We start from the raw sequence: 12841 nt of genomic DNA, 5'->3' as shown, positions 1-12841 counted from the left end.
ATAGCTTAACGTGTTGTTCAGTCAGACAACCAATACTCAAATCGCAAATCAACAATGGCTGGAATCATATATATACAATGCAAATCACAAAACCCTAATTCCTAACTGGATTCTCTCCCGATTCGTCCATGGCAAGCTCAAATTTGCCTTTCCCTTTCCTTGTACTATATTTTTCCGCTTTTTTCTATCTCTGTGTTCGGTCTCAAGGAGGAGGCTACATCGTGGGGGAAATATCAACCAAGGGAATTGATTTTGTCAAGGATTTGCTTATAGAGAAGGTGGAGGCCTCACTTGTCCCGCTAGGGATTTCCGATATCGAGAAGGCTGTGAAAATCCCGCTCATAGGTAAGGTTCATATGGTTCTGTCCAATATTACGGTTGACAGTATTCACTTGGGTTCGTCTACTGTGGAAACTGGGAGTTCTGGAGTAGTTGTCAAGGTTTCGGGCGCCACTGCGAATTTGAGCATGAATTGGAAGTATTGGTACACTGCGCGGCTAATTCCAGTCTCGATTTCCGACGAAGGAAGCGCCTCTGTCCAGGTACTGTATTTTGAATCAGAAGCTGTTTAATTCGTTGGACATTTTGTAGCATTCAACTTTTTTGGGGATCAGCAATCTAGTCTGTGCTGTGTGCAAGCTTGTTTTACGAATAAATACTACATTTCTCCCTGAGGCTAAAATCACTTTTACTGTTTTCTTTCTACTCTTCCCTTGCTCCGACTAAAGCCAGAAATTTAAATGAATATGGGAGCCCTAGCGCAGCTCTGTTGATAGAAATCGAAGTTTGCAAATACTACAGCTTCTGCTTTTTTACGAGAAGTATGTTAGTGAGATTATCTAAAGCTGTTGCAAACAGTGCTCCATAGTGTGCCTCGGATTATCTGTTGCTTTGCTAGTTTTTTTGGTCTGCCATTTCTTGTATTCAAAATGAAGTGAGGAAATGGTGGATGGTGACCAATTTGTTGCAAAAATGTTTTGGGCGTGATTACACTTGTTAGGGAACTTAAGAGTTCATAGAAAGTTTGGATTCACTTGTCTCAGTTTCAACAAGTAGCCTCATGTTGAGAGAAGTTTGTGCGTCCCTGTGGTAGCATTCTCATATGGGAATTGTATGACCACTTGTAAATCGATGAGTAATAGAATGTTTGGGCAAATCTATAATATATGTAGATATTATCTTGATGTCCATCTCTTAATGCGCTTATGCATCAAACACGTATTCCTCCCCATGTCGACTGTTTTCTATGCATAAACGCAGCTGTCCAAGAACTTGTATTTCAGAAAGGTGAACATGGTTTGGTCTTTACCTTGTGGATTCATGCACTGAATCGATGAACTGTGCTTTTTCTAAGGTTGAAGATATGGAAGTTGTTCTTAACCTCACTCTAAAGACTGTAGAAGGATCTCTGGCTGTTGCTCTCGTGGATTGTGGATGCTATGTGAATGATATTTCCATAACGTTGGTTGGAGGAGCATCTTGGCTTTATCAAGGGTATCTTTTCTGCTTCCCAAACCGTGAAACTATTTGTTGGTGTCTTTTAAAATTTTACATGTGATACATTGGATCGGTGCATTGGCTTTCAAGATTATTCTCTATGCGTGCATTGGCATTGTGTCTTTCGATTAAGTCCAATCCATTTATTTGTGTGTCTGCAGATTGGTCGACGCCTTCCAAAGTAAAATCAGTTCTGCTGTTGAAGACGGCGTATCTAAGAAAATAAACAGTAGAATTGTCAAACTGGATTCCTTGTTGCAGTCTCTTCCTAAAGAAGTACCGGCGACTGACATTGCCTATCTGAATGTTACACTTGTCGATGACCCAAAGCTGAGCGAATCATCGGTTAATGTTGAAATCAATGGGCTGTTCTTCACCAAGCATGAGATCACACTTTCTAGCCACTCCCATAGATCTCTAGAACCTTCATTGTCATGCGAGGAATCGGATGAGATGGCCAAAGTTTCAATCCATGAAAAAGTTCTTCAATCAGCATCATCGGTTTACTACAAGGTGCATTCCCAATCTCTTTGCAAAACATAGGCGACTCTGCAGCAAAGTAGTAACTTGTCTTTGTATTAAGGCGAACAAGATGCATTGGATTGTCGAGGAAGCACCCAATGAGTCTCTCTTGAACACGAGTGAATGGCGATTCATTATCCCACAGCTTTACAAGATGTACCCTAACCGTGCCATGAATCTGAACATCTCAGCGTCCTCGCCACCAACAATCAAACTCGAAAAACAGCAGGTCGTGGCAACAACTCCTTTCGATGTGGTGATTGGCGTTTTGGACGAGCTGGGAGCAATCCCCATCGCATGCATTTCCACAGTAAGATCACCGAAATCTATTCTGATTTAATCCTTTTTTTAGTCTCCCAAATAACGAATCGGGTTTCCTGCAGGTGATTAGTTCTTCCTTAACTGCTGAATTTTCAGGGAACGATGCTGTGACAGGGACTGTGAAACTGAATAACTTCACCATGCATTTAAGGTGGAGCGACATTGGGAATTTACACATTGATTTACTCCAAGGCATAATTTCAACCATGGTGAGGACCGTTGTCGTGCCGTACATCAATGTAAAATTTAGCGGCGGATACCACATACCGGCTTTCCATGGCTACGGGCTTCAACGTGCTCATATCCACATTATGGATTCTTGGATAGTGATATGCAGCGACGTGGCGCGCGTAAAACAACTGGTCAGTATTATTTAATCGACAGAAGAGCTTTTCGACATTAAACATTGTCCCATTGTCATCTATGAATTCCTCGATCACACCGGATGGATACCCGATTGATTGTTTCGAAGTTGGAGTGTGGAATTTTGGGCACAGTGTACTGACTGTTCATGCTCTACTATTTTGTCGTGGATTCGGATTTGAATCGCGGACATAGGCGTGCAGCAAATGGGTAAGTTTGATTGTGTTTTAGAGTTAAAATTATTTTTGTTATAGCGTGAAATTGAACACATTTTAGATTGAAGAGTTCCACGTTAAATGTTATGGTGGTTTGCTTGTTTAAATATGCTGTTTTCATGACACTTTTACAATTGATAAAGAATTAAGTAAATAATGAAGGCTATATTTTATATAAAAAATTTTGGTGGTTCTATTTGGATTTGAAATTGAATTTTTTATTTGAATTTTGTTTAAATAATATTGTTATTTTGTTGTTTAAACAAACACACTATTTGATTTGATGTTTCATACTAACAATGTCTTCCTTTTATATTTTATACTTATTAATAAAATATTATTATTTTTTAATTTATTATATAAATTTTCAAATAATTTTTTTGGATTCGAGGCAGTAACATATTTGGCTCCTATGAAAAGGAAGATAATGGGCCAAGGTGGTGTTGGCATAATTATGCTATTGTTGATCAAATATTTATTATTTTATAATTTAAAAAAAAAAATTAATGTGAATGGAGTTTTGATTTGGATTAGATAGACAAGATCAAAAACATTAATTAAGTTCTCAAAATGTAGGCCTTGATGGTCATGTGTCCATTTTAGAATCACCCCCAGGCCGCGATTTACCCGAGCGAGGGCAAAAGAGTAAAATCACGAATGTAACATGTGTTGAGGAGCTTCTGTGATTTAGGTGAATTATGAATATATGCATAATATATATTCTGCGTATTGCCTCTCTCGGAGAAGTATTTAAATTTATTAGTGTTATTTTCTTTCTAATTTGATTTTAATTTTGATTTATTTTAGTTTTGATTTTGATTTTCGATTCATTCCCTCGCTTTCGTTTTTCCCTCGTCCTTTCTCCCTTCCCGCGATTTCCTCTTAATGGCTTCAGATCTCTCGCTTCTGCGCAGGTGTTTGCGGTTCCGTTTTTGGATAATACGGCGGATCTTTGGATGGAGGCTGCGGCGGGGATGGGGTTAACCGAGGGGGGAGTTGGCGAGAAGCGGCGGCAGTACGACTCCAAGGATGCGAGTGCGCAGCCGAAGAGATTTAAGGGAGGGAGTGTGGTTACCGATTTGAAAAATGTTGCGGGGATCGTGCTGGTGATGGCGGCGATGGGGAAGATGAGGGGAGGGAAGACGCCTACCGAGGCGGAGAAGGAGATGATGAAGGAGGCGCGGAATGGCTTGGTTAAGGTTTGCGAGAGTTTTAAGCCTGAGGAGGTGTTTCGAAAGGATGCTTTTGGTGGAGTTGTTGAGAATTTGGGGCTTAATCGAGTCAAGGCACAAAGGATAGGGTTTCAACCTTCTGCAATGTCCATTGCTCAGAAGTTATTGGACTCGAAAAAAAAGGTGTGTTCCTTTGGCGCTTTTATCACTGTTTTCCGGTTTTGTTGGCTCTGTTGTTGATCTTTCATTTTCTGTGATGAAAGTGCACTTTGATTGAACGTATTGGTTATAATTTTATTGCCAATGTGTGTTCCTGATAATGCTCTTTTAATAGGATGTGGAGTTCATAGTGTAATGGTAACGGATTGTCTCTATAGATAGTCTAGTGTCTTCAATATTTTGGATTTCAAATGTGTTTAACTATAAATAGGTTTTAGATGTAAAATAGTTGTTGCAAGGTGTGTTTAGAATGGAGATTTTGTTTTGTATATGATGATTTAAATGGAAAATAGTTGTTTGGATTCCATGTTTTGAATGATAGTTGTTTGATGTAATATTGTAAATGAAAAATATGTTTGTGATGTTATACTTTTTACAGGACTTTTTTTTTAATTGTAATATGTAGGTTGCATTGTGCAAAAACACGAGCACACACACCAATTATTCTTGCCATGATAACAACTATGATTCGCACTCACACTTACCTCTTGGTGAATTATAAGAAAAGAAAGGGGGATTTTTTATTTTTAAGAACCGGTCATTGTCTTCTGAGACAGTTCCTTTGGGACATTTCATTTTAATATTGGGTGATTTACTTTTGTCTTATATACAGTAGAAATTTTGGTGTTTATATACATTTTATTTTATTTTATTTTTAGTTTGATGTTAGTTGTATTGTTATCTACAACAAACAGAAAGATGTATAAGATGCTATGTTGTTAATTCTTTCAAAAAACCATGGGATACACCCAATAGATTTGTAAACTAAAGACATTTAGTGCAAATTTAATCTGCAAGGTATATAGATTTTCACCCTTTATAGCCTTCTTGTTGCGATATTACTTATTATTTTACGGGGTCAGATGTTTGATTGCATTTTCTTGCCTGGATTCATTTTGTTCTGTGCTTGTGACTATAATGTGAGTTGCTTCTCAAAAGATGTAACATTTTTCTGGTCATTTTTTTTAGATGGAACAAGCAGCTGATTTGGTGTTACCATTAACTCTACCTTTGTCTCAATGTTGCCGAGGGAGTTCTGGTGCGTCACTTCATTTTCAAGCATCTAAAATAGGTATGTCAAGTCCTATGCCTGTATTATATTCTGCAACCTTCCAATCTGCTATACCTTTAGGTGTTGTTACGACAGGAAGTTCAGCAGCTTTAAAATATCAGCTTCCTTCTAGTGAGATCAAACCAGTTGCTTCCTGTGCTTTTCAATCAAACAACTCTGTTTCTGTAGCTCTGAGCCAAAGTGAAAAACCGAATCTGAGATCAGATGGACAATCAAAAGGTTCAACACATGTTTCACAAGCTCAAGGTGACTTTTGTTTTAGATTAATAGTTCGTGAATTTGTTGTCTCAAATATTTGTTGTGCTTGACAATGAAGGAATTTGTAACGTTTTTAACTTCAGAATCAAGTTCATCTTGTTGTGAACCTTATTATATGTTTACATTATTAAAAAAAAATTTAATCACTTCTTCATTTTTTATTGATCCAATAAACTCAATGTAACCCCAACTGGTTTCCTCAGGTACGGCTCAATCAGATATTAAGGTGGTCGAAATTATGTCCCATCAAGTTTGGGGTAGTACTGCAACACATGGATTGACCACTCAAGAGAAGTTTGGCGCAATTATTGCACAAACAGGAACTATACAACCTTCAGAAGTTGCTAATAATGCCCAGGCTTCTATGGAGACTACCCATTCTGAAATTGGCAGTATTGTTAAGCAACTATTGCAACCATTAGCGTCTGGGCGCCGCACTTGGTTTCCACTTTCCCGGGAATATATAAACAAGGCTTTGACTTGTCAAATTTGCACAGCTACTGTTACTGAGATAGATACCATACTCATCTGCGATGCTTGCGAGAAAGGGTATCACTTGAAATGCCTCCAAGCAACCAATCAAAAAGTCATTACAAGAGGAGAGTGGCATTGTGCAAAATGCTTGTCATTGAGCAATGGGAAACCCTTCCCTATCAAGTACGGCCTTGTTTTGAGGAATGCCAACACGTCCTCATCTTCAAATTCAAGTGCTGTTCCATCTGCTCCAACTAAACAAGTCATCAATATTTCAGATGCGAAGGTTGGCCAGCCAAGGGTCACAGAACATGGAAAATCTAGGAGACAAAATGTTCCTACTAATGCTGCAGTCGACAAAGACATTTTTTTGACTGAGGGTAAGATTGATGGTAAAGTGTCTTCTAAGAAATGGCCAGATTTGACAATGGAAACCTCTAATTCTGCTTGTTTTGCTTCATTAAATTCACCAGCAGACAAAGCAGATGATGGAATGGTTTCAAATTTGCCTAATGCTCAAGATGGCACGTCGTTGATATTATATGGTGAATCAAATACGGTAAAGAGATTCCTAGAAAATTGCAGTTCACCTGCAGATTCGAAAGAATCTCCTGGAGACAAGAGTTCAAATCATACATCTACGGTACTGAAGGAGAAAAACCTAACCAATTCTGGATCCTTGGATCAAGATAGATCTTCTGATTGTTTGCATTCTATCAAGTGGGTTGGTGAGCCAGTTCAAGTTTTGGATAAGAAAATCTATTATACAGCTTGCAGCATCAATGGACATGTTTACAGAGTCACAAGCCATGTTGTTATTCATCTTGACAATGGAAAACCTACGCCTTCAAGGCTCCGGGTACGTGACAATTGTCATTGTAAGAATCTGATTTGAGTTTCATTGTAGTTATCCGTGACCCATTAATATCCTTCCATTAGCTACTTCATATGGCTCTCTGTTTGTTGATCGTACTTTTGCCCAATGGACCCGATGGTATGCTCCACTCTTGTTTGTTATTTTTAAAACCAGTGAGCTGCTGCACAATTCTTAATTCACAATCTGCGTACATTATTTTTCTTTGTATTCATAAATAACTTGCAGTGCTCTATGCACTTTCATGAAAATGCCGATTCACCATATACTTGTTTCTTCTGTGTGGAATTTGGAGATACAGTGATGGACTATCTATAATCATACATCTGTAAATCCCTCTTGCAAATCCTTAGAACATCGCCAGTGCATGATATTATGCTGTCCTAATGTTGACCACAGTCGATCATTTCATATGTCTATGATTGGTTTTCATATTCCTTTTACTGCATGACAGGCCGAATATTGTGGTGAGCGGAGCGATGGCTGTTTGATATAGCTTTGTAGTAAATTTGAATACATATGATATGATAAATATGACTATTTTTTTCCTACAGGCTATGTGGGAGGATACTTGTACCTCAAAGAAGTGGGTATCGGTAAATCGGTGTTACTTTCCCGGTGAGATGCCGGAGGGTGTTTGTCATCCGTGTAGCTTGTCGAGCAGTGAGGTGAATCTTCATAACCTTTTGACTCTGATGACTGGTTGGGCAGATGGATATTGCTTCTTTTGCCTTTTTTCTTTTTTGTTTTGGTTCTGTTTTCCCCACTAGTCAAGTTTTCCAATGTCTTGTTCTGCTTATTACATCGATTATGACAGTTGGAGAAACGGTGTAAGATGATTTAATCGATGTTTGTGCAGGTCTATGAGTCTGCACAAAGTATAACGTTGTTGATGGATGGTTTAATAGAAAGCCCATGCAAAGTCCTTCCAGCAGGTGAGTTTGATGAAGAAACTGAGAAGAGAAAGGATCTGAATGGCTGTTTTGCTTCAATTCCGATGTACTTGTGCAGGTATGCATGTTTATCAGTTTATGTTACGTTACTCTCTGCTGAAGTTTTTTGGTGTTTTATGAATTTTAATCAAATTTGTGCGCGCGCGTGTGTGTGTGTGTGGATTGCAGTGATCTACAATGTGTTTGGTGTTTCTGTATATTGTAAATCAATCATATTCATATGCTGTATTTGGCAGATGGATTTACGATGAAACGAAAGGGCTATTCCGAGATATTTCATGTTAACCAACACCTACTACCTACTAGTACGGTAAGGGATGAATTGATCCTGAGTGTTTAAATTTAAACCATGAAGATAGACTAATTCATTCTTACATATATACTCGGTTTTGTTTCGTTTATTACATTATTATATTCTATTACAGACACCAAAGTGATAAACCTTGGTATTGAATGCCTACTTGATTTTGCGGTTTTAAGCAGCAGTATGTAACTGTTACATATGTGTGGATTTTTTCAGTTTTTACATTTATTTATTTATTTATTTATATATATATATATATATATACCTAATGATTATATTAGGTCCATAGAGATGATTTAGTACTAAAACAACGTCCTAAAGTGACGGATCAGAAATTCAGAAGTAATTTGCATGCTATTTGTTCGGCCAGTGGTTTACGCTATCGGCACTGCGGGTTCTAACATTACTGGAAAGCGACATATCAGAAATACAATCCGGAATAAATGTGCACGTGTTAATTGTTATAGTGTCATCGTTCATATATACTACATGTTAAATCATTAGATGCGAAGGTATATATGGAGGAAGAACGAGTGATGACACAAAAAGTAGGAACATAGTTCCACTGGAGAAATAGAAAAAACCATAACTCACTAACATGCAAAACATCTTTAAATAATGCCAAATGAATTAACCTTGGAAAACTTAATAAATAAATGGAGGACACCGAGCACTCATTTTTAATTAGAAGGGAATAGGTAGGTAAAAAAAGAAAAAGAAAAAAGAGAGAGAGGCGAAGACAATATCTTACTAATTAAAGCAAAATAAATTATTAACATACCCTTAATTTCCTCAAGCACAACACAGCTTTGAATTCAAGAAATGCCAACCGTCTTCCCCAACAGCCACAGCACCAAGGACAGCTCTATCCCAAATATTGTATGCAGAGAAGTCCTGTCCAGCATGAACCCATACACTGTAATACCTGCTCTGTTGTTCTCAAAGTATGTCACTGCACCAAATATATATATATATATAACACCAAACCAAATCAAACATTGTGCGAATCAAGTAGCCAAAATACTATATATATATATATATATATAGATAGATACAGATAACGGAATAGAAATTATAAAAACTGGCAAGCTTACCCAGAGCTTGTCTTTTCTGAAATGAGATTGTACTGTAGACATGTGATGGCACAAATTTGGTGTTGTCAAGTTCGTCTTCTTCATCCCCAACATCATCCAACTCATCAGATGATCCATGATCGCTGAAAGGTGGTGGTTCATGCCGGAGCATCTGGTGCCCCGCACCTGGCGTCCCTGTGGTTTCTGGTATGTCAAATGAGTCTATTGTGGCACAGACGTGCCACTTTGCTGCAAGGCATGTCACGGCCAATGCTTTATGCGTGATTTTGGTCGCACTACGGAGTAGAATCAGCAGACCAGCTAGAAGGCTGACGGAGCAGACCTGTCCATCAAATTTATATTGAGCTACTTAGATAATGCTGATCTTGAGCAGTTGAGTCAAGGATTTTGAACTGTGACGTTGTCTTAATATGTAAAATGTATAAAAATAAATATATACGAGCATCACAAAAATTTGTTCGTTATTGTATTTTTCATTGCATCTATTACTCGTTATTGATGTAGTAGATACTGTATAACAGTAATTATATTTATGTATATTTGAAATATTTACACTACCTATTTTGCTTTTGCGACATCATGAAAATTATATACACGCTAATTCATTCTTGTAACAATAATCTCAACATTCATATAGGATGTTTAAACAGTTCATTAATAATACCATTAATGCTTAACTTTTCAAACGCGTTTAATTAATTTAGTTCATATATGGTTAGTTGTAATAAATTTTTAAGAATTTAACATAAAGCACTCATGCATAAGTAGATGTGTATAAAAAAAAACTGTGGATTTTTTGGGATCCTATAAGCTATACTCTGGCATGCCTCAGTATTTATTCATCTATACACGAGTGAAAAAAATAAACTCAATATATATATATATATATCAACAGGCTTACTTATTATAATTAATGTTATAGTATCTATGACTTCGCATGTCAAAGCTAAATCATTTTGCTTGTGTTTATGATTGTATATTTTATCAAAAATAAATATTAAAAGAAAAATTAAAGCGTGTACGTACCGCCAGTTCTCCAGTGTGGTATATATCAACATCTGCGCTAGTTCGCGTGGTCATGAGCAAAGAAGCAAACTGACTGGCGGTGATGAATATCAGCGCCCACAGTATGAACGTTCTGTACCTATGGCTGATTATCCGAAGATGCCTTCTAATCCTCAAATGTTCTCGCAAAACCGACTCAACGTCCGAATCGATCTCGAACACCTCCGCAAAATCCTGTAGGCGGAGAATCTGCAGGCAACAGATCAGGCGAAAAAGAATGCATACCAGGAAAAACACCATCGTCCGATAAAACCAAGAGCACAGCTCCAGAGCGCACGCCACAGTGTTGCTAACGATCACATTTCCAAGGAACGGTATTCGCGTTCCACCGGAGATATACCACCAGATTTTGTACACGCTCTCAGCGGCGAAGCAGGGGAGCACGAAGATGAATAAGAGCTTCAATGATCTCTGAACGTAACAAAATCAACTAGATTAATCGAAATTGATTGAAATCTATCCATTTTGAACGGTAATAAAGTAAAAATTCAACGCAATTACATTGAATTGCTTCGTGTAGCCATTCCTGACGGTTTCGCTCTCGTGACAGAGCTTATCGAAAAACAGAAACCTCCGAAGTCCATACTTGCTAACAAATCCAGACAAACACAGGAACGACAGCGTGGCGACACTGCTGAGGGACAGCTGCGCAACGGCGTCGTACGGTCTGTTGTGAAGGCTATCACAATCGCTGCAGGCGAGCACGAAATGCGAGAGCGAGGGGACAACAATCGTGAGCAGTACAAAAACAAGCCACGAGAGGCAGGTAGTCCACGGATTGGACTGATCGACGCACAGTCCTTTCAGCCACGTACGAAACGCCTTGAGTTCGTCCTGTGCGTGCGACACCGACCGCTCCATCGCTTTGCGCTTGCCGAGATTCAGCAGCGCTTCTCTTTCGTCCGCCATCGCCAGTCACTGTTTGCAGATGTGATTGAAATCACTGTCCAAGGCTTTTATAGTGGGGAAAATGCGGGGGAATCTCGTGCTTTCCCGACTGCGTGAAAAAGCAACTATATAATTAAATCATTAATAATTTAATTTAATTAAATAACTAGCTAATTATCGATTTAATGATTAATATCGATTCAGAGAAAATATAAAATATCACAATACACAATTAGCTGTACGAGATTTAGTTAATGGTAAGCCACACAGCTTGCAACATGTAAGCAGCGAACCTGCTACGCTGCGGCGGTGGGACCCTGCGCTTTGCAACGTGTACATTGTAGACACCTGCTTTTATGCTACATGTGCACCCACATGACCACATGTACAAATCCCCCGTAACCTTATTAATAATATTTTCTTTTAGCCTAATTATTAACAAGTTTACTTCGGAAATTTTACAATTATTAGCTTCATTTTCAAAAGGCATCGAACAAACGGATGAATTTGATAATCAGGTGACAACGAATTTACGTATAAACTTATCAATGATGATGAAAATACATAAATCAAAATATTATTATTATTATTATTCTTTAGCAGTTTGTTTAACACATACATACACTCATCCTATTTAATGACAAACACAGCGAACGTCGTCGTTTTCACGAGCAACATATGACGTGCAGATAAATATAATAGGGTTTGGTAATTCTTGGTCAATTCAATTAGCTTTGGTGGGAGAGGGGCGAAGGCAATACATGTGAGCAATTGATTGGACTATATATAAATTAAATCTTCATGAAGGCCAAATTGGTCTTGAATTTCCTCGACCACGAATAAATTTTTTTGGGGCTAATTTGGACCATTTGGAATAAATATATATATATATATATAATTATAAAGTAGATCTAATCACTTATAGAGCGACGTGTATGCGCCCACCGCTATATACGTGTCCGAAAATATATGCTGCATTACTTGCAGAGGTTTGAGACATTGAGTGTGTTTACCGTGAGATTTTGATATTAAAATTTGATTTTAAATAATAAAATTTTAAATTGAAATAATTATTTGATGTGATATAAATATGTATTGATATAATATTTTAAATATAAATTTAAATTTTAGTGTAATAAAATAAATAAAAATTAAATATTTGATTTTATTTTTTTTTAAGAAAAAAAAATGATTATAATAGTAAAATCAGAGGTAAAATTTTACAAGTAAACAGAGCCACTGTGTTTTGTAACATGGCATTAATATTTAAATTTGGTTTTAGATTAGAATTTTTTTTTTCTCCTCTTTAATCTTAAGAACGTCATTCCAATAATATAACGTTAAATCCTACTATAAAACTAACGGAAATGAATTAAGGCTGTAACCCAAATTAATTTTTTTTAATTATTTAATGTTCCATTATAATAAAAGATCAATTGAATGTGATACTCTCTCCATTATCGAAAATTATATTCATACAATTAATTAGATACAAATTTTAATAAAAAAATTTAAACTTACAATAAAAAATACAAAAGTAATAAGCATAA

The 12841-nt window shown here is 37.2% G+C and overlaps 3 protein-coding genes across 7 annotated transcripts; 2 read left to right on the top strand and 1 right to left on the bottom strand.

Annotated features, from left to right (window-relative positions):
• The first annotated feature begins 32 nt into the window (after nt 1-32).
• On the top strand, nt 33-3025 carry LOC127254559 (putative BPI/LBP family protein At1g04970). Its single transcript, XM_051279723.1, has 5 exons — nt 33-542; nt 1355-1494; nt 1659-2010; nt 2081-2329; nt 2403-3025. The coding sequence occupies exons 1-5, from the start codon at nt 129-131 to the stop codon at nt 2715-2717; spliced, it is 1470 nt and encodes a 489-aa protein (XP_051135680.1). The 5' UTR covers nt 33-128; the 3' UTR covers nt 2718-3025.
• On the top strand, nt 2796-8389 carry LOC127254558 (uncharacterized). Of its 5 annotated transcripts, none has more exons than XM_051279718.1 (8): nt 2796-2913; nt 3833-4273; nt 5279-5381; nt 5457-5627; nt 5843-6972; nt 7542-7655; nt 7847-7998; nt 8177-8389. In XM_051279718.1, the coding sequence occupies exons 2-8, from the start codon at nt 3875-3877 to the stop codon at nt 8223-8225; spliced, it is 2118 nt and encodes a 705-aa protein (XP_051135675.1). In that variant the 5' UTR covers nt 2796-2913; nt 3833-3874; the 3' UTR covers nt 8226-8389. The 5 variants fall into 5 exon arrangements, with proteins under 5 accessions (XP_051135675.1, XP_051135676.1, XP_051135679.1 ...); XM_051279719.1 differs by lacking the exon at nt 2796-2913 and adding an exon at nt 3653-3664; XM_051279722.1 differs by lacking the exon at nt 2796-2913 and having other exon boundaries at nt 3673-4273; nt 5843-6493; nt 6590-6972.
• Nucleotides 8390-8686: 297 nt separating this feature from the next.
• Nucleotides 8687-11406, bottom strand: LOC127254013 (uncharacterized). Its single transcript, XM_051278862.1, has 4 exons — nt 10905-11406; nt 10365-10814; nt 9339-9660; nt 8687-9196 (listed from the first exon to the last, which is right to left on the bottom strand). Exons 1-4 carry the CDS (start codon nt 11310-11312, stop codon nt 9060-9062), a joined length of 1317 nt encoding a protein of 438 aa, XP_051134819.1. The 5' UTR covers nt 11313-11406; the 3' UTR covers nt 8687-9059.
• Nucleotides 11407-12841: the final 1435 nt, after the last annotated feature.

This window comes from Andrographis paniculata, unplaced genomic scaffold (assembly GCF_009805555.1).
Source record: "Andrographis paniculata isolate CXL003 unplaced genomic scaffold, ASM980555v1 Contig52END, whole genome shotgun sequence".
In the NCBI taxonomy this organism is placed as follows: Eukaryota; Viridiplantae; Streptophyta; class Magnoliopsida; order Lamiales; family Acanthaceae; genus Andrographis; species Andrographis paniculata.
Note: the sequence above shows the minus strand (reverse complement) of the source record. Positions and strands in the feature narration are given on the sequence as shown.